The sequence below is a fragment of the Stigmatopora nigra genome, chromosome 12 (genome assembly GCF_051989575.1).
Source record: "Stigmatopora nigra isolate UIUO_SnigA chromosome 12, RoL_Snig_1.1, whole genome shotgun sequence".
Lineage (NCBI taxonomy): Eukaryota > Metazoa > Chordata > Actinopteri > Syngnathiformes > Syngnathidae > Stigmatopora > Stigmatopora nigra.
In genome coordinates, this window is record NC_135519.1 from 8,395,164 (window position 1) to 8,418,842 (window position 23,679).

The 23,679-nt window shown below is 40.5% G+C and overlaps 5 protein-coding genes across 6 annotated transcripts; 3 read left to right on the forward strand and 2 right to left on the reverse strand.

Annotated features, from left to right (window-relative positions):
- The first annotated feature begins 590 nt into the window (after nt 1-590).
- Nucleotides 591-7,346, forward strand: tm9sf3 (transmembrane 9 superfamily member 3). The gene is made up of 15 exons (XM_077729089.1): nt 591-879; nt 2,072-2,267; nt 2,386-2,508; nt 3,060-3,220; nt 3,313-3,390; nt 3,532-3,663; nt 3,744-3,910; nt 4,091-4,185; nt 4,258-4,388; nt 4,835-4,974; nt 5,164-5,232; nt 5,304-5,450; nt 5,516-5,599; nt 5,689-5,765; nt 5,851-7,346. Exons 1-15 carry the CDS (start codon nt 787-789, stop codon nt 5,916-5,918), a joined length of 1,761 nt encoding a protein of 586 aa, XP_077585215.1. The 5' UTR covers nt 591-786; the 3' UTR covers nt 5,919-7,346.
- Nucleotides 7,347-7,348: 2 nt separating this feature from the next.
- On the reverse strand, nt 7,349-9,477 carry prdx3 (peroxiredoxin 3). The gene is made up of 7 exons (XM_077729093.1): nt 9,333-9,477; nt 8,859-8,949; nt 8,607-8,748; nt 8,178-8,313; nt 7,886-7,989; nt 7,645-7,810; nt 7,349-7,559 (listed from the first exon to the last, which is right to left on the reverse strand). Exons 1-7 carry the CDS (start codon nt 9,366-9,368, stop codon nt 7,509-7,511), a joined length of 726 nt encoding a protein of 241 aa, XP_077585219.1. The 5' UTR covers nt 9,369-9,477; the 3' UTR covers nt 7,349-7,508.
- A 99-nt stretch (nt 9,478-9,576) lies between these two features.
- Nucleotides 9,577-14,125, forward strand: sfxn4 (sideroflexin 4). The gene is made up of 15 exons (XM_077729092.1): nt 9,577-9,743; nt 9,890-9,955; nt 10,047-10,103; nt 10,177-10,203; nt 10,338-10,392; nt 10,773-10,798; nt 10,881-10,934; nt 11,018-11,080; nt 11,213-11,281; nt 11,484-11,574; nt 11,823-11,938; nt 12,010-12,095; nt 12,164-12,281; nt 12,349-12,474; nt 13,156-14,125. The coding sequence occupies exons 1-14, from the start codon at nt 9,705-9,707 to the stop codon at nt 12,424-12,426; spliced, it is 945 nt and encodes a 314-aa protein (XP_077585218.1). The 5' UTR covers nt 9,577-9,704; the 3' UTR covers nt 12,427-12,474; nt 13,156-14,125.
- dennd10 (DENN domain containing 10) lies at nt 11,688-15,196 on the reverse strand. 2 transcript variants are annotated; one of them, XM_077729091.1, is made up of 10 exons: nt 15,079-15,190; nt 14,829-14,883; nt 14,316-14,512; nt 14,165-14,244; nt 13,948-14,096; nt 13,752-13,863; nt 13,560-13,660; nt 13,292-13,399; nt 13,115-13,209; nt 11,688-13,043 (listed from the first exon to the last, which is right to left on the reverse strand). In XM_077729091.1, exons 2-10 carry the CDS (start codon nt 14,872-14,874, stop codon nt 12,876-12,878), a joined length of 1,056 nt encoding a protein of 351 aa, XP_077585217.1. In that variant the 5' UTR covers nt 14,875-14,883; nt 15,079-15,190; the 3' UTR covers nt 11,688-12,875. The 2 variants fall into 2 exon arrangements, with proteins under 2 accessions (XP_077585217.1, XP_077585216.1); XM_077729090.1 differs by having other exon boundaries at nt 13,752-14,096; nt 15,079-15,196.
- An 899-nt stretch (nt 15,197-16,095) lies between these two features.
- On the forward strand, nt 16,096-23,668 carry eif3s10 (eukaryotic translation initiation factor 3, subunit 10 (theta)). Its single transcript, XM_077729351.1, has 22 exons — nt 16,096-16,265; nt 16,603-16,793; nt 16,974-17,110; nt 17,225-17,388; nt 17,757-17,956; nt 18,075-18,283; nt 18,372-18,543; nt 18,827-18,931; nt 19,020-19,118; nt 19,212-19,328; nt 19,428-19,613; nt 19,969-20,316; nt 20,380-20,484; nt 20,544-20,657; nt 20,831-20,953; nt 21,080-21,233; nt 21,324-21,505; nt 21,571-21,650; nt 21,722-22,389; nt 22,540-22,636; nt 22,727-22,896; nt 23,082-23,668. The coding sequence occupies exons 1-22, from the start codon at nt 16,217-16,219 to the stop codon at nt 23,252-23,254; spliced, it is 3,843 nt and encodes a 1,280-aa protein (XP_077585477.1). The 5' UTR covers nt 16,096-16,216; the 3' UTR covers nt 23,255-23,668.
- The last annotated feature ends 11 nt before the right edge of the window (nt 23,669-23,679 follow it).

A 23,679-nucleotide genomic window follows, 5' to 3' on the forward strand; every position in this document is an offset into this window, starting at 1 on the left:
TTTTTTCCATTGTTCCTTCACTACTTACATACTTTCATAGGTTCAACTCTTTGTTGCCCATTTCAATTTCAAAAATTTTCAATTGCTCAAATTATTTGAAGCTAGCTTTTTATTGCAACTTTTGCAAAATTCAAATACCAGTTTACACTGTCTTTGAGTACAAATTAAATCTTAGAAAATGTCTGATCTTTTTATTGACGGTGATAGACGTCCAATCCAAATAAACTGCAAAGAAGTGGCAGGGAATAAAATTCGTTAAATTGCTACCAGCTCTCACTATTCATATCAATTGGACGCAGAGTAGTACTTATGATAAACTCATTTATAGAGTTTATATTGATTTTTTTTGCAAGAGACAACTGATTGGACGCCAATCATCATCAACGTCACTGAAAATAATGGACAACTTTAAGGATCGCTCGGACTAAGAACACTTTCCAGGCGTTTACGTTGTTCTTTTTGTTTTGTGACGAGCAATGGATTGTTTGTCTAACGTGAAGCTCCGGTTTTGGAAGTCGGATGACGTGGCTGAAGGTTGCGGCTGATGCGCAGCCAGCTTCCTTACTCATCGTTATATTCAGCACTCTCCAACGTGGTTGGCTAAAAGAGTCACGTGATGCTCTTCGACCAATCGGAAGTGCATCCGATGAGGAATCGTGAAGCACTTACGCCGTATGCGTAGAACGAGAGCGTCCCAAAAAATCGCCTCAGTCATACAACCAGGAAGAAGGTGGGATAGCTCTACTAAGCTAACACCCGATCTTTCGGCACATTTCCCCGAAAAGAATGGGATCTTCCAGGTGGAGGGCGGCAGCTGCGGTGTTCCTCAGTCTACTAGGCTCCTTGTCACTTGTCGAAGCAGATGAGCACGAGCACACAGTAAGGCTGCGCGTCTAAGGCCGAAACAAGGGGGCTTTCCTCTCATATAATGGACGTTTGTGCTATGGGCATCTTGCTAACATTTTCCTTAGCCTGGAATGGACGCCAGTGTCAAACGTCGTGTTTACATATGGTTTAGGATAAGTGAAATTCAAGGAGCATGGCCATTTAGCTAGCTAACCTGTCAACGCTCATCGGCCTATGATTCTGCTTGGTTGGGTTAGCATCGCTGCTTAGCACCTCAAGCTAATTCGGAGTACCGGCCGGCGGAAGCGGTGCTCAAGTTTCAGTCACAAATAAGTAGAGAAAATCCCGTTAAGGCCCCTATTGCAAAAGAAAAAAAAATGAAATAGCTTAACCAGTGATTTGGGCAAATAATTAGAAATCATAATTTTTTTAAACAATGTTTTGTTTGCATTTTACAAGCCTGAGAGATGTATTGATGGCCCTTTGTATTTCATTCAAAAAGTCCAACTAGAAATCAAAGTATAAGAGAAATGATAAATCCCAGTGAATTTTATGATCCAAATTAGGAGTAATTATAGTGGAGTCTTAATGTTTGAAGGTGCATCTCTGGGCTTTTTTTAAAAACAAATATAAATGACATGATCTTCATGTACCTGACATAACCTCACATACTACAAGTAATTGAATATGTAGACTTCAACCTAACAGGTTAAAATAAAAATGGATTCATTTTTCATCATGTCATCACACTGAAAAGTCTGCTTTGTTGAAATCATCCACAACTAACCCATACTAACCACTGTGAGCTTGGAATTTAGCAGCGGTGGATCCCCTATGTTGTCAGTTTCAAAGCAAAAGACTTTGGCCCAGATTCAGCCAGATTTCTGTGAGGATCATTCCAAAATATGCCACAAGAGGGTATGTGGGGTTGGAAACACAAAAAGTAACATGTACCCATGAACAAGTGTTTTCACTAAAGTCTTCCATAGCGGCATCCCATTAAACACAAGTAGCCAAGGATTATTCTTATTATATTTGCCAAGTAACATGCTTGTGAACACTAGTTTATTGGCAGGCCTCACACTAATCTCTAACAGGTGCGCTAACAAAAAATATGTCTGTTATGAATGAATGATCTGTCTTGTTTTTTTATGCATTTAAAATATTGATTATACTGTTCAAGTGGGTGTGTTGTAGTCGTCAAAACCCTTCTTTTCCCTTTCAGTACAGCGATAAGGAAGAGATAGTATTATGGATGAACACAGTAGGGCCTTACCACAACCGACAGGAGACATACAAGTATTTCTCTTTACCCTTCTGTGTGGGAACGAAGAAAACCATCAGTCATTACCATGAAACACTTGGAGAAGCTTTGCAAGGAGTGGAGCTGGAATTTAGCGGCCTTGACATCAAGTTCAAAGGTATACAACTGTCGCGCGCACACTTTTTTCTGACAGAAGAATTACTTCTCTGACTCTTGTCTTACTCAAGTCATACTATTTATGGTGAACATTTTTTTCTTTTTTTTAATGCTTCTAGATGAAGTATTACAGGCAACATACTGTGAAATTGACCTGGATAAAGTCAAACGGGATGCTTTTGTGTATGCCATCAAGAATCACTACTGGTACCAAATGTACATTGATGACCTGCCTATCTGGGGTAAGTGACAACCACAATTGTAAAAATACACATCACTACAGTCTTTGCTTCTCCACGGTGTTACACACGCATGCTGTCTGAACAATGTCAAATTCTATATACTATGAAATATGTCCGGACCAATTTATTCATCATTGGCCACTCTACCACCCTGTGGTTTGTATCCAATACTATGGGAGGCAGTGTTTCATTTTATCATTTTAAAACTGATTATTGACCTTAGTTTTGCCATTGATTGGTTACTTCCGCTGCTCAAACAATAGCTCGAATGTCAGTTTAATAATGTTAGTATCGTAGGTTATGGGTGGAGTACATGTACATTGCCCTTTGTTGTGTACATAGTCAGAAAAAGGAAAGTAATTGAATATGGACTTTGTGCTTCCTACATACACCGGCTTGTTAAATAAAAATGTAAAGTGTATCATTCCTCCTTTTGACTGGTTCCAAAATAGAAAAAAAACATTTCTTTGCATGAATACAACATTTTTTTTCCCTGTGTCTATGCCTCGATTAGTGACAATAAAAATTTAACCATGTTCATTTCTTGCCAGGTATTGTCGGTGAGGCAGATGAAAATGGAGAAGATCACTACCTTTGGACATACAAGAAATTGGAAATCGGCTATAACGGCAACAGAATTGTTGATGTCAACCTAACTAGTGAGGGCAAAGTTCGACTGGTGCCTAACACAAGGATTGCAATGTCTTACTCTGTGAGTATTGCATTGTCATTTAATTTACATGGGTGAAATTATTGTTGGACCTGGAATAGATCATGTAAAAGCTATAAATTATGCCTGTACAGGTCAAATGGAAGAAGTCAGATGTGAAGTTTGAGGACAGATTTGACAAGTACCTTGACCCATCCTTCTTCCAGCACAGGGTGAGTGAGTTAGTTGCACGTCTGATTTTGGTCATGTAACATGAGCATGATGTTAGAATGGCTCTTCACATTATAAGGCAACCTTGAAATGTGTATTCAGGAATTACAAATCTCTTTGTGTCATCCTCTCATTCTTCTTAGATTCATTGGTTCTCCATCTTCAACTCTTTTATGATGGTAATCTTCCTGGTGGGTCTGGTGTCCATGATTTTAATGAGAACCCTCAGAAAGGATTACGCTAGATACAGCAAAGAGGAAGAAATGGATGACATGGTAAGCTTGGTGATGCTTCTTGAGTGACAGTAACTTATTCTTGCAAATTGTTTTCATGCAAGTGTGATTTTCCTCAATAGGACCGTGACTTGGGGGATGAATACGGCTGGAAACAGGTGCACGGAGATGTCTTCCGTCCCTCGAGCCATCCGTTGATCTTCTCTTCGCTCATTGGTTCCGGCTGCCAGATCTTCTCTGTATCGCTAATTGTCATCATTGTGGCAATGGTTGAGGATCTTTATACAGAGTAAGTCTTCAACTCAGGTCTTGTAAAAATGCCAGATTTAGATCCAAGTCCCTCAAGAGCCCAGTGCTTTTCAATTTAATATAAATTTGATTGAAGGAACATTGTCCTCTTCCGCTTCCGAATATATTTTTAAACCTATTTCCCACATGTTCAAGAGCTTTCAATCAATGTGCCCTGCAGGAGAGGATCAATGCTGAGCACAGCCATTTTTGTATATGCTGCCACTTCCCCTGTCAATGGCTACTTTGGCGGAAGCTTGTATGCAAAACAAGGAGGTAATGGTCATATTTGAAACCAGGGATTTGCATTTGTATTGATTTTTATTTTTGTATTTTCTACTAATACAGGGAGAAGATGGATCAAGCAAATGTTCATTGGGGCCTTCATGATCCCAGCAATGGTGTGCGGAACTGCCTTTTTCATCAACTTTATTGCAATCTACTACCACGCCTCCAGAGCGATCCCATTTGGCACTATGGTGGGTTTACACAGATTTTCAAATGGCAATGTATCAAAGCATACAACTAACATTTTCTAAATGGACTCCTTTGACATTATTTGGCATTGTTGGCCTGTGGGTGTGTTCACATTTGAGAACACGGATGCTCGTCTTCCGATTGGGCTTGTTTATTTAGCTCACTGTACAAAGACTCCGGTTTAAAGCCAGTTCCATTTAACAGTAGACACGTAATTAGTAAGGCAAGCACCAATTTTAAAAAAGAAAAAGTCAATCGTTTTTATAGAAAACATTTTTTGCTCCACTGTCACTTTTGTGTGACATCTTTCTGCTATGCATTTACATGAGTTGATTGCTCATAGACGTCCAGTTGGTTTCAACTTCTATAAATAAAATCTCACACTCCTAATGGGTTGGATGTCGATTGCTCTCAATGACAAATATGAACCCTATCTATGTATTTGCAGGTGGCCGTTTGTTGTATCTGCTTCTTCGTCATTCTGCCGCTGAACCTGGTGGGAACGATTTTGGGGAGGAATCTTTCTGGCCAGCCCAACTTTCCATGCAGAGTAAATGCTGTCCCAAGGCCAATCCCAGAAAAGAAATGGTAGGTGTGCTTTTTTCAGAAGTAACCTTGGGGATGTTACCAGGTTAGACTCCACACTAAATTAATGTTTACAAAACCTCCGGCTTTGACTTTACAGTTGCCCAAAGGAAATAAGATTTTCAAACTGCTATCATATGTTGCCTCTTAAGCTCAAACACAAAGAATATGTGGGAATTCTTGTTTCATTAGGTTCATGGAACCAGCTGTCATCGTCTGTCTTGGAGGAATCCTTCCTTTCGGTTCCATCTTCATCGAAATGTAAGTTGACGTCCTGAGGGAGGTTAAGATACTTTAGTCTTATCATCACTCAACACTTTTTCTCTCATCAGGTATTTCATCTTCACATCTTTCTGGGCTTATAAAATCTACTATGTATATGGCTTCATGATGCTGGTGCTGGTTATCCTTTGCATTGTGACTGTGTGTGTCACCATCGTGTGCACGTACTTTTTGCTTAACGCAGAGGACTACAGATGGTGAGTGTCTCGTCTCCTGGCAACTTGTCAAAAAATATCATTAACGGTCACTTTTCTTTTAACAGGCAATGGACAAGCTTCTTGTCTGCTGCATCCACGGCAGTTTATGTTTACATGTATTCATTTTACTACTATTTCTTCAAAACTAAGTGAGTTTTGAGTCTTTTTTTAGTTCATGTGGTTAAAAATAGTCTTAACTTAATCATTTTTTAATCTTTTTTATTTTTTGATATTTCAGGATGTATGGGCTGTTCCAGACATCCTTCTACTTTGGTTACATGGCTGTATTCAGCACTGCTCTCGGAATCATGTGTGGTCAGTCCTCTTTGTGTTCTCAATGAACAAATTCCTATACAAATTGATGACGAATTTGAATGAACATGCGTTTGCTCGTTTTTAGGTGCAGTTGGATACATGGGAACAAGTGCCTTTGTGAGGAAGATATACACAAACGTGAAAATAGACTAAAGTAGGCAGCACACGGCAAGGTAGATCATGGTCACGGAATCGCCTGCGTGTATCCTGGAAGATGGCCGGCACACAACATCCTTTATTAGTTTTCTTTCTTGCAAAGAGATTGTGAGAATCTCACTTTGTACAATGTAGTTTTCCATTTTCTGAATGAATTTCAAAGCTGCAACATGAAGTGATCAGAGGCAAGGCTGCTGATGAGGCATCAAATAAGGTTCTGTTTTTATCACTTGCTTTCATACAAATATTGGGGGCAAATGTTTAAGGCAAATGTGGCTTCTCTTCCTAACCAGTCCCACCTGAGACCAGGCTACATACATGTTTATGGATGGTATAGTGCAGCTCTCTTCAGTGAAGAGGCCTAAGTATATTTGAAAGCCTTTATTTGTTCTATTGTGTCAGAATAACGGAGTTGGCTTTGCGCCCATATTCTGACTTGATTTCTATTTTGTATTCTTGAAGTCAATTCACAGTACCGTTAGTGCACAGTGCAGTACTTTGTTCCCAATTCCTTTTACGTCAGGAAACTTGTTGTCATTTGAGTCATTCCCCTATTCTGTCGGCTCTAATTTTCCTGTTACAGTGATCCATCCATTTGAAATGTTCAAGTCCTGCTGTGGTTCACCGTGGACGCAAAAATTGAGGGCCGGATCAGCAGTTGAGGTACAGTATCAAACTTAAAAAAAATGGACGGGATCCTATCCCCAGGTTCAATCTTCTTTTCTTAACGTTGGGTTTGAAGTATGTCTACATGTAAAGATAATATATGTATGAGGGGAGTGTATATAACCTTAATGTACCTTTAGATGTAGATCCCAAAATGTTATTTTTGTTGTACAGATTTACAATAGGGTGGGTTTTTTTTTCTCCAGTTTTTAAAAAAAACAAAAAAACGAATCAGCTGAAGACAAAAAGATATGTTGTGCTTGGGGTGGGGCTGGTGGTGCCGTTTCATCTTGCCTGAAATTGCATGGGGGTTTATACCAAACCATCGAGTGATCAAATTGTTTCACTGACAGGATCAGCTTCACAATGGAAGGATGCATTGTGGAGGCAAGCTGGTCTGCTTAACTTCACACTTGATTTCTTGTTATTTAAAGCTTTAAAAAGGCTCCACATCTCATTCGTCCTTATTTTGTTACCTAACACGCCACGTGTGAATGTCCAAAGGAACAAGCTTTGTTTTCACGTTTTTGTAGAAAAAAATACCCTTTGTCTACATAACCATATGGAGTGGTGTGGTCTTTAAAAATTTAATTTTACCTTACATATTGTTTATATACAGTATGTGGCCTACTTGTACTTCATTATTTTTAATTCTTCCACACTGAAGTTGATTTTGACACCTCGTGTATCAATGTCAGATGAGACATTTTCATCCTGCATATTGTTGTAAAAAGGAAATAAAACATGTTTATGTACAAAGGTTGTGACATGCCTTTCGTCTTACCAGATGGAGTAGCATTTTTATTGCACACATGACTGGTAACATTTGTTAATTTTCACATGCATGAAGTATTATTAGCATGTTAGACTATGTCACAGCATTAAAAAGAAAATACAACATGGACTTTTAATGCTGAACAATCAGTTGACTTTTTCAAAGTACTCTTTGGATCCTGTGGGGGTTGGTTTGATCTAAAAGAAAAGACAAATGATTTTTCAATGCAGTGTTTATAAACAGGCAATTAAATGAGTGGTGTCAAGAATACTGTTCACTCACAGTTGGTGATTTTGGGGTCCAGCTAGCAGGACACACCTCACCATGGGTCTCCACATACTGGAACGCTTTGACAAGGCGAAGGGTCTCCTCAACACAACGACCCACAGGCAAGTCGTTTACACTCATGTGCTTCACTATACCATTTGGATCGATGATAAACAGACCCCTAAATAGAATGTTGCACAGAAATGTAAAATATTACAGAGATGAGCAATATATATTGAGGGGGAGGCCACAGTACCTCAGAGCAATGCCTGGATTTTCCAACAGCACACCGTAATCTCTGGAAATCTGCTTGGTGAGGTCAGCAAGCAGAGGGATATGAATGTTTCCCAAGCCACCAGCCTTCAATACAAAAACACACTAAGATGGACTAAAACTTGGATTTGGTCAATGTAATGCTGTGAGTATATATTTCTTTTTAACATGTAATTTGTTAAGACTATTAATGCATAGTTGAATTATCACTTGTAAAACAACTGCTGATTTTGATGTCATGCTGAACTCTATTTGTCCTTCACAGAAAAGCATACCTTGCGAGGGGTGTTAATCCACGCCAAGTGTGTGAAGTGAGAGTCCACAGATGCGCCCACTACTGCACAGTTGATGTCATGGAACTCATTCGCCTTGTCGCTGAATGAGATGATCTCCGTCGGGCAGACAAAGGTACTAAAATAAAACAAGATTTACAGTACATAACTAGGGAATTCAACATTATGTTCATTACTTTCAAAACTTATATATTGACTCATATTTGCTTTTCTATATGTTTTTCTATAGTATTGTTTTTTTTTTTTTTATACATCCGCTGTCAAATGTTTCGAGACACTTCAGTCACACGAGTGTCTCAAAACTCTAATGTTGATGGCCTCCTAAAGTAGATGCATGTAATGATGATTAGATGCTTGTTATGGATATATGGGACATTGTGAGGCTTTTCCAGATGGCATGTTAGCACTTACAAATCTAGTGGGTAGAAAAAGAGGACCAAGTATTTTCCTTTGAAGTCAGCAAGGCTCATCTCTTTGAATTCTCCATTGTAGACAGCTGTAGCTTTAAAAGCAGGTGCAGGCTGTGTGACAGCAGGGATGAATCTGCAAGTACCTGGAAAATTGAACACATTTATACCCGCTATTGCACTTTGAACTACATCCAAATTGAAAGATTTTTCAGAGTGGTCTTATAAGAAATGTGCAGGTAACATAAATGCATACTGGTAGAGAGGCAGGCCTTCTGGAGTGCAGGAAAAGATGCAATTCTTTCTGTCGCAACCACTCCATGCTGATATGGTCTTGCGATCCTTGCCTGGAAAATGACAGCAATGAATTACACATGGACTGCTACTCCAGCAGGCAAAACAGATTACTCTTGACAATCTTGTGACATTATCACAATTGATGAACATTTATATGACACGCTCTTGGCAAAGAAATCTGCCAGATATTTTTTTTTGGTTTTTTTGATTCCCTAATTTTAAATATTACATTAAGTATACACGACACTCGCTTGAAAGAGGTCATGGACAGGTTGGACGCTAATGTGCAACACGCAGTATGTCATTGCGGCAAATGTGGCGCTCGTTCCAAAGCACGTCTGAATAGAATTCATTGCAGACATTATGCGCAAACAGCAAAATAATAACACAAAAAAAATAGATAGCACATTTCAATAAAAAGTTGTCAACTCACAGACGTCCTAAGTAATCTGCCGATGCTGGCTGCCATTTTGGATGATGTCAGAATGAGGCGTTTGAATTTTACGTTGTTGTCGATTTTATATTGTCTTTTGCTTGTTATTATTGTAGATATTTATATTGTTCCGATATAAATAATGAAATAAAGAAATAAAAATGAATGTTGTAACAAAATGAATAAACGGTAACGTGAAATTCGACTTTGTTTAGTATTAAAAAATCCGAGTGTCACTGAAGTTTTCAGCTGGCCATGTGACTGAATACGGAAGTAATTCTTGGTGACCTCAAGAACATGCCTGCTTTTCTAGGAATATTTGTATTAAAATGAAATCCCTCTTCTTTTGATTTATAATAAACTACTTTTGTGATGGATCCCAACTTGGTATACTGGAAGAGCCACGGGGAGGTAATTGATTTGTGGGTGTTCTCTATAACATCATGTTTTTGTGAAATCAAATGACTTTAATATTATAGGTATCATAATAATATACAACCGTTATTGCTCCTTTAATTTTGTGTGCATTTTTCATTGATCACCGTGTTACTTTTCAGTCTGTGTTTAGTCGTTTAAAGACTTGGATGAATCTTTTGGATCCATTACTTCTACTGTCATCAAATGTGAGTACAAGGTCTGTAACAATAATTCTATGTATATATACACATACGGATATGCCATAGTACTAATATTCAAATATCTTCATCCTCTAAGGAAGAAATAGAAGAAAATCACACCCAATTTAAAAGTGAAGAATACCTCAACAAAAAGGTCAGATGTTGTCTTTTTACTTGTCTTTTATGCACACAAAAAAATGCATTTTTCTCTCTCTTTCAACCTGCAGGATGAGGATGCATGGAACCTTTCTCTAGTAAGTATTGCAGGAGAAATGCCAGTTTTGGCTTCTAAATTGGTGTTTGGTTCATTTCTTAATTCTAATGTTTTCCTCCTGTGTCTATATAATCAACCACTTTTTTAACCCCATTGTGTTTTTTTTTTGGACAGTCATCAGTGCATGCTGATTCTGGATCAATAATTCCACTTATCTATCGCCCTCCAGGTACAGTACATTTTAAACCACTATTTATAACTAAAAACATTGGAGGTTGTTCAAGCTCCACAGACATCAACTTTTGGTGACATCAGATCAGTGTGAAAATTTGATTTTGGAATCATTTTTGGAGTTTCATGTGATTCCTACTGATAAAACCTCTATGAGAATGTCTATTGTTTATATAGGTGGCAGTTTTTTCAGATGATGGTGTCCCTTGAGATTTTTTCAATGCAAAAAAATGTGCCACAGCTCAAAAAAGGTTGCGAAACACTGTTAATGTGACTAGCTGACAAATAGACTGTTAGACCATTAATTGTAATTCTGTCACATTCAACAAATGTGGAAGATGTTTGACTTCTAACAGCCTTCTCCTATTTCTTCCCCAGCATTTTTGCCAATTGCAGCTCCTTTGGTACGTCTGACATATGATTATTATGTAGTATTTCTATAGTGGAAGGACTACTTAAAGAAAGGGGGGGGGTGTCTATTTGCAGGTTATTGGCAGCTTTCTGCCGCATACAAGTATCAAACCAGCTTTGTTCTGGCAGGTATATTACTATATGGATTTTAAAAATATTTTTAAAATCTGTATTCCGTATGATATACATTAATCACTATTGTTTTCTTGCAGTTCTTACTACAGTGTTACACCACCAGCTTCAATTACACAAATAGAAACTCCTCCACGGAAAAGGTACAGTTGTTTTTCAATCTTAAATGACAATCAATCAACTCAATGATGAAGCTTTGTTGGACCTCCCAATTTGACAGTTAAAATAATCATATCTTGAATGAGGAGTTGTCTCATTTATCTGTTTATCTGTAGGGTCACACCGTGTCTCTGAAGCAGCTTCTCTTGATAATGGGAACGGTTTCATATTCAACATGTGCAGGGGTATGTACAAGTCATGCATGGTACATATTAAATTTAGCTGTAAAAAGTTACAATATAGTATTGGCCATTTTTTTAACATGTATCTTACAGAAATTTGATAAGTAACTCATTTAGTGTTGTGTGCGAATTGTCTCTAAATTGTTCGTTGTGGACAATTGAAGATTGTAATATATTGTTTTTAATTTTATTTTTTCAATTGCAGGCCCTTCCTCAAATTTTTGTGAATCGACTGAGAATAAATACCCTACAAATCCAAAATTTCTTCAGGTTTATTGTACCAGTTCCACTCTCAGGTTTGTTCTCTTCTAAAATAAAAGATATTAAAAGTGTCTTTGCGGTAAGGGGGGGATTCTCACTTCTCCAAAGTTAATGTTTTTCAAAAGATAAAAAAGAAAACACTCTTAAATATTGTACCATCACGTTATTTGTAACACTTTATTATTTCCTAAAAGCTCATTTGGGCCTTGTCTGATTCCACCTGACAGCAATATCGTGTGATTGATTCTATTTCCAAGGCTAACAACATGTCTTCTCTCACCAGCTGCTCTTGCTTTCTTCAACGTGTATACCATCAGATCGGAGGAATGCGAAACTGGAATCCAAGTATTTGATTCCAATGGGAATTTTGTCAGCACATCTAAAGCTGCTGCAGAAAAGGTAATCAAAAAAGTACATTTTCCAAACAACATGTCACATGATGATGGCTGTCCCTAACTATTCTTTGGCAGGCTGTAAAGGAAACTGCAGTTTCAAGAGCCGTAATGTTTGGGACGACTGCTGCAATTCCCAATCTCCTGCTTTCAGTCTTACAGAGGTCAGCTGATTCCAAAATGAATTATTTATTTGAAATTGTCGGTGAACTTAGCCAGTTTTCTACTTCAGGACAAGAGTTTTCCAGAAGAATAGTCTATTGGTCACTCCTATCCGTCACATCAGTCTGGCATTATCTTTAGGTTTGATGATCCCGCTTTCATTCAGTCTTTTCCCTCAATTAGGGAAGGTAAGATTCTTGACAGATCTTTTTTTTTTAAGAGCTGAGCTTATCTGACAGTGACCTTGTTTTCCAGATAAAGAAAGAAAATGTTGAGGAAGAAATACAGCTCATGATGACCGGTGGAGAGTTGTACTACCATCGAGGACTATGAGCAACAGTACAATACAAATGAAGTTACTGCATTAGGTCGAGACTGAAGGTAATATGAATAGAAAAATATTTATAATGTTTGGTATAATGTGGTACACATTACACTATTTGGGATTATTATTTTATTTTTAAGCCTTTTCTGTCACTTTCTGAATAGATTTGCATCCAAAATAGTCTTTTATTATTTGTAGGTCACTGTTGGCATTTTATATCACCATTAAAATAGCTTTCAAAATATTGATCACTATGACAACCAAACATTTTTTATTTTAAAAAGCAACTAGTAAAAAAAGGGACAGGTGTCAAGCCCATGCATTTGTAAATTTGAGGTCAGTAGGAGAACTTCTAAAATATGAACTGGCACACTTGGCATACTTTTGTTGTTCAGATCAACATACCCAAATGGTCAATGTGTTAACCAGTATCAGAAAACCTGTAAAACCTTATGACTTATATTCGTAAAATCTGCTCTGCAGCCGCTAGATGAAATAAGAAGTTTTCTGTTGCCGAAGGGAAATGTTGCTGCTTTAAATGTTCCATAGTTATTTTAGAGCCTTCACACTGATCGGCCAATGAGCCCAAATGAGTAAGAATCTGTTTGGTCTTCATAGAAATATCCTGCAATTTAAAATTTGATTGAATTAAATTGGAGCCTCATTCCTCACATCTTAAAACAACTAAAATCTCACCTTAATGACGTGACTATCTGACTTCTCTGTATCTTCTGCAGATTGGACGATTAAATGGCCGATTTCCTTGTGTAACTTCCCCATCATCATACTTTCTGTGTTGGAATATAACATAGGTATTTTTTTATATATTTCTCTGGAGTAGTACAAATTTCTTTAATGAAATGTATACAGCACCTTTAGCACTCTTTGATATAGTAATAATGCTTTCTGGAAGGTTGACAAACACATCAAAAAGCTCTGTTCTGTTGCTAACTTCTGGATCAACAAATCCTGCTATATACCCTGTAGGGGAAAACATTATTTGCACATAGATAACTGATATCCAATATGATAAGAAAGCAAATATCGCAGAGATCTGGTCATTGTAACATTGTCTCATTTTGTAATTCACTGAATATCGGTTCACTTTGTTTATTTTTACCAGAAACAAATCAATTTTTACCTGGACATTTACTGAGATGCTCCAATTCATTGTCACACAGATGCACATATGGATGCAGGATAGACCAATCTTTCCTGTGCCACGCAAGAGCAGGAAGCGCTCTAAAAGATTAACAGTAGGAGTAAGCAAGCCTCAAAACAACCGAGACCGTTATTACAAGCTAATACCTAAAAAATACAGTATTATATTTACCTTGTGAATTCCAACAAGGCTTCAATTCGAGGGTGGTGAACAGCAATTCGCTTTTTCAGCATAACAGCAGTATACAGGATAATAGTTTCCATACCAAACTGCGATACTACGTCTGATACAAAACACTTATCAATCACTATTGATATCATGTTTACTCTAAAACTGAAATTAAGTGGGAATCGTATTTCATCATTACCTTTAATGGATCCTGCCAGAAATGCCTGCCGAACATCGTAGTCCTTGATTAAAAAGGAGCCATTCTCTTCACTTTGACAAACACCTTTGGTCAGGACCGCAATGTAGACCTCCATCATTTTCACTGGACTGCCATATTTGATGTAGGTCCTGAATAATAAACCAAAGTTCCTCTCAAATGATTATCTCGTATGACTTTATAACATTGGCACGCCTACCTGCATAATATTCGATTGAGTGCAGCATATTTCTCAGGATTGAAGTCTTTGGCTGTAACTGCCACTGACAAATGAGTTACCTGCAAATAGGAAAACAATTAATTTTCAAAGTATATATTTTCAGTAGCAACTTCTTTCCCCAGTGCAGTACCTTGTTGAGAGCTGTAGGCTCGTGCACCGCCATTGCGCTTATGTAATACCAAGTACGACAAAACTGGCCGAACACAAAGGTGTGAAACTCTTCATTGCTCTGTGTCAAACAGCATTTGGTGAGCAGGACTTGTCGAAGTTCTGAGCTAACTGCAGGGTAACACCAAACCCATAGGGTGTCCCCATTCACATCTTTTTCTGGGGGAAAAATTAGACATTTTAAATGAATGTCTCTCCTTGGCAGACTGTAAAAAGTAAATCTCTTACAAAGAATGTCTACTTTATAGTAAAAAAAAAATCACACTTAAAATCTACTTATTAAAAGCAAAATAATTATTCAAAAAATATATACTATATTTTTTTAACTCCCAAATTTTGTTTTTCAGTGTACACATGATATGCAAGTCTGCTGGGAGCAATTTGGCTGTCACTGCAATCATGTGATTCTACTGCAAAAACTAATCTGCCATGAAAAAAATCGATGAATATTTGTTTCTAGAGAACTCTGACTTACCAATTAATCCAATACTTTGCATAGATTGAGTTTCAGTCGATGCCATATTCCATACCTGCAGAATTCCAAGTAATCACATATAAAATAACTGCGACTGACAGGCACAAAATCAGAACAGAAAAATCAGACTATCGAACCAAGAAAACCAAAATATTTTTATTATCTATTTAAATTTTATAACTGAACATAAAATACTGCACGGATCAATGCACAATTACATGGATTTGGTAATTTATGTCTGTTGTATTACCTCTCCTGCACCGCTTTTCTTCTTTGCGAATTTCTTCCTTTTTCCGGGTCAGGAGACCAGATTGTGTTAGTAGACCAATCAGATTAAGTGTAAAAGATGCATTCAAATATATCTAGGAAAAATGCTTTCATTGATTTTAGGTGATTAGAATTTGAGCGTAAATACAGCACATTACGCAAAATCCAACCGAAGAGATGGTTGTAATTATCAATTAATTGCCAATATTAGTGCACATTTGTTTTTCTTGTATAAGGACTACATTTTACTGACATATGATCCCAGGCAAATAACGTTTAAGTGACTTTGAATGCGCCACATGAATTATGCATATAAAATTGTAGCCAGCAAGAGTTGCCAGATTTTTTTTAAAACCCCCATTTATAAACAGCTACATTTTGTAAAACACGCTGCCCATAATACACTTTGCAATCTAGAACCATTTACTTACTAAATCCCAGAAATGGTAAGGTATAAAATGAATGTAAATCAAAGTAAAACGTATTTATGGAGGCGTTTGGCGCACCTGGCAACCATTGACGCGAGGTTCTGGAAGGGGTGGGCGTCGTCAGTTCTCAGCCATTTTGCGACAGACCTTTTGCGAAACGTGTACTTAAATAGATTAGGATTGGTCCGTTTCCAACCAAAGTAATGTACCCACCAAAGTAATGTACCCAAAGGTTTTTTTGTCAACTAAAAACAAAGATTGAGGAAAATAAATGTTTTAAGCAATTATAAACGGATTGATTTGTCAAGAACGACAAAGCTGCACTAATTGCAACGTGGGCAACTTCAAATGTATACTATACTATAATTCAACATCCAGCATTAATCATAACCTCCTAATACATGTATAAACTTGTCATTAACTAAACAATGTTCGTCTTAATTTAAAGGAGAAACCCACTAGATTAATGTCTAATTGGAGCATGCCAGAGAAGTCTACCGACGCAACATGGCCGCCTGCTACTTACGAATACCACTCAGCCCTAAGAAATCTAGCCTTACATATGTTTTACCCACGGTTCTTCCTTTCCCAGGCATCGCGGTCTCTCCGTCAATCCGTGGACTGGATGGACTGGTGAATTCTTGTAAAATTCCCAGCAGATCGGTGATTTGAGTTGAAGAAAAAGCCACCAAGATGCCGGCGTATTTTCAGCGCCCAGAGAATGCTCTAAAACGAGCGAATGGTGAGTCAGAATCGTTTGACATGGCACATGACAGAGGGGGAAGCACGCTAGCGGACGGTTAGCCTTGAGCTGCCTGAAAGCATTGCTAGACATTGAGCTAATGCTAATGAATGGCGCAGAAGTCAAGCAAGGCCGCGCTTGTTGGTTTCAGGGAACAGAGCAAAATCGCCACATTGTTGATGTCAGTTATCTTCCTTTATAAAACGGCCGATAACGTCCATAAAAAATGTATCTCCGCATTGATCTGTTATGTATTGAGAATTAGTGTTTTTTCGTAAAGTTGTGCTTGTGATTCCATATGCTGAGTCTAAGAGGGTCTTTCTCGTGTCATGTTCAGAATTTCTGGAGGTTGGCAAGAAATTACCTGCCTTGGATGTCTTGTACGATGTCATCAAGAGCAAGAAACATCGAACATGGCAGAAGATCCACGAGCCCATCATGCTCAAATACCTGGAGCTATGCGTGGATCTTCGCAAGAGCCACCTGGCCAAGGAGGGCTTATACCAGTACAAAAACATCTGTCAGCAGGTTGGAGTCACATTTATTAGTTGATCATTACAAAATATGATCTACTGTGCAAATCAAGCAATTTCAGATAACTGCCATTTGTTGTTTTGAAATGCCAGCAATGTTACATTTTCCCCAGTTATATATTCTCATTATATATGGTATATACATCAAACATGTCCTCTGTCTCTGACCCATCAGGTAAACATCAAGTCTTTAGAGGACGTGGTCAGGGCTTACTTAAAGCTGGCAGAGGACAAGACCGAACTGGCTAAAGAGGAGTCTCAGCAAATGGTCCTGGACATCGAAGATCTCGACAACATCCAGACTCCAGAAAGGTGAACAAAGTATATTGCAAGTAATTTATTCTGTTTAGCTAGTTAGATGAATGCATCCTGAGTTTGCCCACAGTATGTCTCATCAGGACTTAATGCTTGGTTGTCTTCCTTCAGTGTACTTCTGAGTGCTGTTAGTGGAGAGGACACTCAGGATCGTACCGATCGTCTGCTCCTTACCCCTTGGGTGAAATTTCTGTGGGAGTCTTACCGCCAGTGCCTGGACCTCCTCCGGAACAACTCCAAGGTGGAGCGCCTTTACCATGACATTGCTCAGCAAGGTACCGATCACGTATTTCTTAGTTGTTTTAACAGTTCATTTGGATACGCGTTATTTGGCTTTAATTGGTAGCATAACAGCTTCTGGGGTATTTTGTAAACACTTTTTTTAAGTTTGAGGTGGACACTCCCATTTCTCATAACTTGGTCTGTTGGAAGACATAACCAACTTGTGAGAAGGCACCATATTTTATTTCTGCCTTATTGTTAAAAAAGGGTGGGTTTTTTTTAACATGTACTGCAAAATTAGTCTTGTAAGTGCTGAAATTGGGCATGTTTCATGACAACATAAGCTTCTAGCTTGGAGTGTTCAGGTATCTGTATAGTACGAATACATGTTGGTAACCCAACATGTTGTCATCTTTTTCAGCCTTCAAGTTTTGCCTTCAATACACCCGCAAGGCAGAGTTTCGCAAGTTGTGCGACAACCTACGAATGCATCTGGGCCAGATTCAGCGACATCACAACCAAAGCACTGCCATCAACCTGAACAACCCTGAAAGTCAGTCTATGCACCTGGAAACCCGATTGGTTCAATTGGACAGTGCTATCAGCATGGAGCTCTGGCAGGTTTGTTTCTCCGAATGAAAAAAAAATGTACAAAAATTAAGCCTGGCCAATTTGTTCTCTAAATATTCTCTATTGATGCAATGGAAAAGAGATTAACAACTGTTGTCCGTTTGCGCAGGAAGCGTTCAAGGCTGTGGAGGACATCCACGGTCTTTTTGCTCTCTCCAAGAAGCCACCCAAACCCCAGCTCATGGCCAACTACTACAACAAGGTGTCTACTGTGTTTTGGAAATCCGGGAATGCTCTCTTCCATGCTTGCACCCTCCACCGGCTCTATCACCTCTCAAGAGAGATGCGCAAGAATCTTACACAAGAGGAGATGCAAAGGTATCTTATTCATTCGACGATTTAATTTGTGAAAGATGGATAGAGGTGAACTGTTTTTGTGAATTGTTTTTACTCGTGCCTTTCCCAGGATGTCTACCAGAGTCCTCCTGGCTACGCTTTCTATTCCCATCACCCCAGAGCGCACAGATATCGCTCGGCTCTTGGATATGGATGGTATCATTGTGGAGAAACACCGTCGGCTGGCAACCCTCCTGGGTCTGCAGGCCCCGCCAACCCGCCACAGTTTGATCAATGATATGGTATGTAGAGTTGGTTGAGATGCGGGGGAAAAAATCCATGACAATGTAACCCGTTTTATTCCATGATAACAGTATATACCAATGTAAAATAGATTTTAATGGGAAATTGTATGATTATGGCAGCTTTTCAGAGTCAGGTTTTTTTTTTACACTTATGTTAAATCTTAGAAAATGTTATAGAATTCCATTACTGATTACTGGAAGTGGTTTGAAACCCTGCAATTTGGTGTTGAAACTTGTGAAAGACCTTGGTTTTTAAATTTTTTTTTTTTGTGTCCTCCAGGTGAGATTTAACTTGTTGCAGTATGTCGTACCCGAGGTGAAAGACCTTCACAACTGGCTTGAAGTCGACTTCCATCCTTTGAAGCTTAGTGGAAGAGTCACCAAGGTATAGAATTCAGGACTTCACAATGTCTAGTGGTTTATCCCTTAAAGTAGATCATTTGAGCTACATATTTCTGCTTTTATTTTCCTAGGTACTGAATTGGGTGAGAGACCAAGGTGAGAAAGAAGCTGACCTTCAGCACTATGTCCCTCACCTCCAAAGTAACACCATCTTGCGTCTTCTACAACAAGTAATTTGAACCTAAATCTTTTTTCCTTCTTTATTTTTACAAGCACAACTTCATTGTGATAGTTATTTATTTTTTGTCTCTCAAACACTGTAGGTTGCACAAATTTATCAAAGCATTGAATTCAGTCGTCTGGCCTCGTTGGTTCCATTTGTGGATGCTTTCCAGCTGGAGCGCTCCATTGTTGATGCGGCCAGACACTGTGACCTACAGGTAAGATCCCATAACTATAACTCAGGTAGTAATCAATTCAAAAAATTATTCAATAGTATCACTTGTGGTCGTGATCATAATCCGACTTTCATTATGCAGGTTCGAATTGACCACACCTCTCGGACCTTGAGTTTTGGATCTGACCTGAACTACTCGACGAAGGAGGACGCTCCAGTGGGTCCTTTCTTGCAAAACATGCCGTCAGAGCAAATCAGGAACCAGCTCACTGCTATGTCTGCCTCTTTGGCCAAAGCCCTGCAGGTCATCAAACCAACATCCACTCTGGTGAGCTCAATCTTTTATTCTGTAGTATCTTGGAGTCAATCACTATTAATCTTGCACGATTAAACTGTGTAATCATTGCCCAGCCCCTCAAAAGATGTTTACTGTCAACCCAAATGCAAATTTTAAGGCTTAATTGACCCAATGTGTAAAGTCAACCCATGGGTGCTAGGTCTTTAAGCATTTTTTTAAATTATTGCCAAAATAGTCATTTGTCCTATAAAAGTTTCAAAAAAGATATATACATGAATCATTCATTTTCAAAAAGTATTGATTAAAAATACCAGATTTTTTCATTCTTCCCCTAATGCATGTTCCAACAAAATTTCAACGCCAACTTGTTTTTTTCTTTTAATAGCAAGAGCGTGATGAGCAGAGCCAGCAGGCCATTGCGGCGTATTTGAAAAATGCCCGCAAAGATCATCAGCGTATCCTGGCTCGCAGACAAACCATCGAAGAGCGCAAGGAGCGCCTGGAGAGCTTGAACATACAGCGCGAGAAGGAGGAACTCGAGCAGCGGGAGGCTGAATTGCAGAAGGTCCGCAAGGCCGAGGAGGAGCGTCTGCGCCTGGAGGCTAAAGAGAGGGAGAAGGAGCGCATTATGCAAGAGCATGAGCAGATCAAGAAGAAGACGGTGCGCGAACGCCTGGAGCAAATTAAGAAGACTGAACTGGGAGCCAAGGCTTTCAAGGATATCGATATTGAGGTAATGTCTAACGCCGACGGCTTCTAGTGGCTCCGTTTTGCAGCAGTGCCTTTTGTCGTACAGGACTTGGAGGAACTGGACCCAGACTTCATCATGGCCAAGCAGGTGGAGCAGCTGGAGAAAGAGAAGAGAGAACTCCAAGAACGTCTGAAGAACCAGGAGAAGAAGGTAATGCCAAGCGACTTGGGAAAAAGCGCCGTTGGACGCTCACAGTGGTCTCCCCGCAGATCGACCACTTTGAGAGGGCCAAACGACTGGAGGAAATTCCGCTCATCAAAAAGGCCTATGAGGAGCAACGGGTTAAGGACATGGAACTGTGGGAGCTCCAGGAGGAGGACCGGGTTTGTTCAAAATGTTCATTCTTTCAGTGGCATTGACCGTTATAGGTAGCCGTGCTGTGAAATCAAATTAGTTTGTCACCGTTTGACGATGTGCCCAATCCATTTGAACTTGGCAGATTGGCAGTGGAGGAACATTAGTTGACTCGCCACCCTAACTTGTTTTCTTGTTGCAGATCAGTAACATGAAAGTGGAACGGGAAAAGGCCCTGGAACACAAGAACCGTATGTTCCGAATGATTGAGGACAAAGAAAACTTTTTATCCAAAATCACTGCTGCTCGTAGCTTCCTTTACGAGGTGAGACAAAGTTACACCTGCGTCTGTTTTTAGTGATCACCGGGCACGGGACTCGTTTGGGGGGAAAAAATGAATCTACCTTTTTTTGTAAATAATTAATCTGATGGCATTTTTTTGGCGGGGTAGGAAAAATTGAAGTCTTTTGAGGAGCACTTGTTGGAAGAAAGAAATAAGCGTCTGGAGGAAAGGAAGAGTCAACGTAAAGAAGATCGACGCAAGGCCTTTTACCTTCAAAAAGAGGAAGAACAACAGCGGATCCAGGAGGAACAACTCAAGAAAGGTCGGTAACATTTCTGCACGGACTTGTTAATCAGAGGCTTTACTTGTCAAACCCAACGTGCTGTTTTTTGTGGGCTTCGTACTACCCCAGAACGTGAGGAGCGTGAGCGCATTGAGCAGGAACAGCGAGAGGAAGAACAGAAGGAATACCAAGAGCGCCTGCGCAAACTGGAAGAGCAGGAACGAAAGCAGCGTGCTCGTCAGCAGGAGATAGAAGACCGCGAGCGCCGTCGTGAGGAAGAGCGACGCAACGTCCCGGAGGAAAAATCAAAGGTAGGTGTCCACTCCACCGCGCTGGCTTCGCAGATTTTCAGTCCAGTTTTTCTCGCTCCCAACAGGACTGGGCCGAAAAAGACGAGGGAGGATGGCGCAAGCGCACCGAGGGGGAATCGGAGTGGCGTCGTGCCGTGCCCGACAGGTTGGTTGGGCGCATCTCGGTTTTTGTGTGTGCTTCTTTGCTCTTCTAAGCCTTGGGGTGGTCTCCTGTAGGGAATCCAAGCAAGAGGACCGGGAGGATGACAAGGAGGAGAAAGAGCCTTTCAGGCGAGGAGAAGGCTTGCGCAGAGGTGCAGATGACCGAGGTCCTCGCAGAGGCTTCGATGACGATCGAGGTCCGCGCCGTGGCTTCGACGACGACCGTGCACCCCGCCGTGGATTTGATGACGATCGTGGACCTCGGCGTGGATTTGATGATGACCGTGGTCCCCGCCGAGGATTTGATGATGACCGTGGACCCCGCCGTGGGTTCGACGACGACCGTGGACCCCGGCGCGGGTTTGACGACGACCGTGGACCCCGGCGCGGGTTTGACGACGACCGTGGACCCCGGCGCGGGTTTGACGACGACCGTGGACCCCGGCGCGGATTCGACGACGACCGCGGACCCCGGCGCGGATTCGACGACGACCGCGGACCCCGGCGCGGTTTTGACGATGACCGTGGACCTCGGCGCGGGTTTAACGACGACCGCGGACCCCGCCGTGGATTCGACGACAGGGGTCCTCGGAGGGGCGCGGAGGACTCGAGGGGTCCCAGGCGAGATGATGACTGGGGACCCCGAAGGGGAGATGACGATAGAGGTGGAAGAAGAGATGACGGACCACGTCGTGAAGGGGATCCCGATGACGGCACAACCTGGAAGCCACTCGGTAGACCTGGTGAGTATTTTACGATTTACTCGCATCCTGCCATTGATGGCACGTTAGTTTATTCCTCCCCACCCAGTTAAAATAGATAGGATGTTATATTTAAAAAAAAAAAGTATTTTTGTGTTATTGGGATTAACGAAGCAGATACTTATGATGCAGGGGGTTGGCGTGAGCGGGAAAAGGCAAGGGAGGAAAGCTGGGGACCTCCACGCGGTGAGAAAGACGACAACCGTCAAAATGATGACGGGGACGAAAGGTGTGTTTTGACTCTGTGACACAAAGTATTGCACTTGAGTGTAGATTTTTTTCTCCCAACCTACTGAATGTTTTTTTTTTTTTTTACCAGAGAGGACAGTGGCTGGAGGAAATCCGACGAAGGAAAAAGTACTTGGAGAGATTCTCGGCGGGAAGAACCTGACCGACGCGACGATCGTCGCGGCGCCGAACGTGACGACCGCCCGCACGACAAAGAGAAACGTGACGATCAAAGAGCCCCGCCAAAAGAGCAAAACGAAGGTAATTCAAACTCGTTGGGGATTTGTACGTGAAAACGGGGGTATTCTGCAACAAGCCACATTTCGGCCAGTGCGTGGCGTCGCGTACCCAGCAAAGTGTGGCCGCCGCACGGCCGAGGGAATGTCCTCGTCCGTGGCCCACCTTCAAGATCTCTAGTCTAAATAGTCGCAATTCCATTTGTGCAGGAAGCACCTGGCGTCGTGGTGGCGAAGAGAAGCGCGAAGAGCGAGACAAGCGCGAGAAGGAGCCAGACCAAGATAAAGATACTGAGGGAGAGAAGAACTGGCGTGCAGACAAAGACGCGCGTCGCACCAAGAATGAGACGGACGATGACGGTTGGACCACCGTCCGCCGCTGAGCCCATGTCACTCCAGGGTCTACGGAAAGGTTGGAAGGACAGCTTTCCATATCTCTTCGCTCACTTAGCTAAATTAAAGGTCAACGATTATCTTGGCGATGTATTGGTCTAATTTGAGTTTCTTCGCTTTTCCTTCATATACATGCATATTCATTTTAATTCTTATTGACTTGGCGCTGCAGTTTTGAAATACATATGTCTCAATATTGGCAGTAAAACTGAAAAATTACCAATTACAACAGCGTTTTCTTGTGATAATGGTTGAAGTATCCAATTTGAGGCGCACGTTTCCACTAATTAGAACATGGATCCCATTTGATGCATATGGTTCTTCTTTCTGCAGAGACAAATGGTGTCACACTAAGTTGGATGGAAACAGTTTAAGCCTTTATTAAAAATGTGTACATCCACTTACCTATTTTGTG

Excerpts from the sequence above, each read along its gene's own strand:
- prdx3 (XM_077729093.1), bottom strand. The coding sequence starts at position 9,368 with ATGGCAGCCAGCATCGGCAGATTACTTAGGACGTCT. Across the intron at positions 8,749-8,858 it reads GAAGGCCTGCCTCTCTACCA|GTACTTGCAGATTCATCCCT; the intron begins GTATGCATTTAT and ends TCAATTTTCCAG. Across the intron at positions 7,560-7,644 it reads GGACCCCAAAATCACCAACT|ATCAAACCAACCCCCACAGG; the intron begins GTGAGTGAACAG and ends CTTTTCTTTTAG.
- tm9sf3 (XM_077729089.1), top strand. The coding sequence starts at position 787 with ATGGGATCTTCCAGGTGGAGGGCGGCAGCTGCGGTGTTCCTCAGTCTA. Across the intron at positions 4,186-4,257 it reads CTTGTATGCAAAACAAGGAG|GGAGAAGATGGATCAAGCAA; the intron begins GTAATGGTCATA and ends CTACTAATACAG. Across the intron at positions 5,766-5,850 it reads TGCTCTCGGAATCATGTGTG|GTGCAGTTGGATACATGGGA; the intron begins GTCAGTCCTCTT and ends GCTCGTTTTTAG.
- dennd10 (XM_077729090.1), bottom strand. The coding sequence starts at position 14,874 with ATGGCATCGACTGAAACTCAATCTATGCAAAGTATTGGATTAATTG. Across the intron at positions 14,513-14,828 it reads GCAAAGTATTGGATTAATTG|AAAAAGATGTGAATGGGGAC; the intron begins GTAAGTCAGAGT and ends TTTTTCCCCCAG. Across the intron at positions 13,661-13,751 it reads GCCTTGTTGGAATTCACAAG|AGCGCTTCCTGCTCTTGCGT; the intron begins GTAAATATAATA and ends TTAATCTTTTAG.
- sfxn4 (XM_077729092.1), top strand. The coding sequence starts at position 9,705 with ATGGATCCCAACTTGGTATACTGGAAGAGCCACGGGGAG. Across the intron at positions 9,956-10,046 it reads TACTTCTACTGTCATCAAAT|GAAGAAATAGAAGAAAATCA; the intron begins GTGAGTACAAGG and ends TCATCCTCTAAG. Across the intron at positions 12,282-12,348 it reads TTTTCCCTCAATTAGGGAAG|ATAAAGAAAGAAAATGTTGA; the intron begins GTAAGATTCTTG and ends CTTGTTTTCCAG.
- eif3s10 (XM_077729351.1), top strand. The coding sequence starts at position 16,217 with ATGCCGGCGTATTTTCAGCGCCCAGAGAATGCTCTAAAACGAGCGAAT. Across the intron at positions 18,284-18,371 it reads ACACAAGAGGAGATGCAAAG|GATGTCTACCAGAGTCCTCC; the intron begins GTATCTTATTCA and ends TGCCTTTCCCAG. Across the intron at positions 21,651-21,721 it reads CGTCGTGCCGTGCCCGACAG|GGAATCCAAGCAAGAGGACC; the intron begins GTTGGTTGGGCG and ends GGTCTCCTGTAG.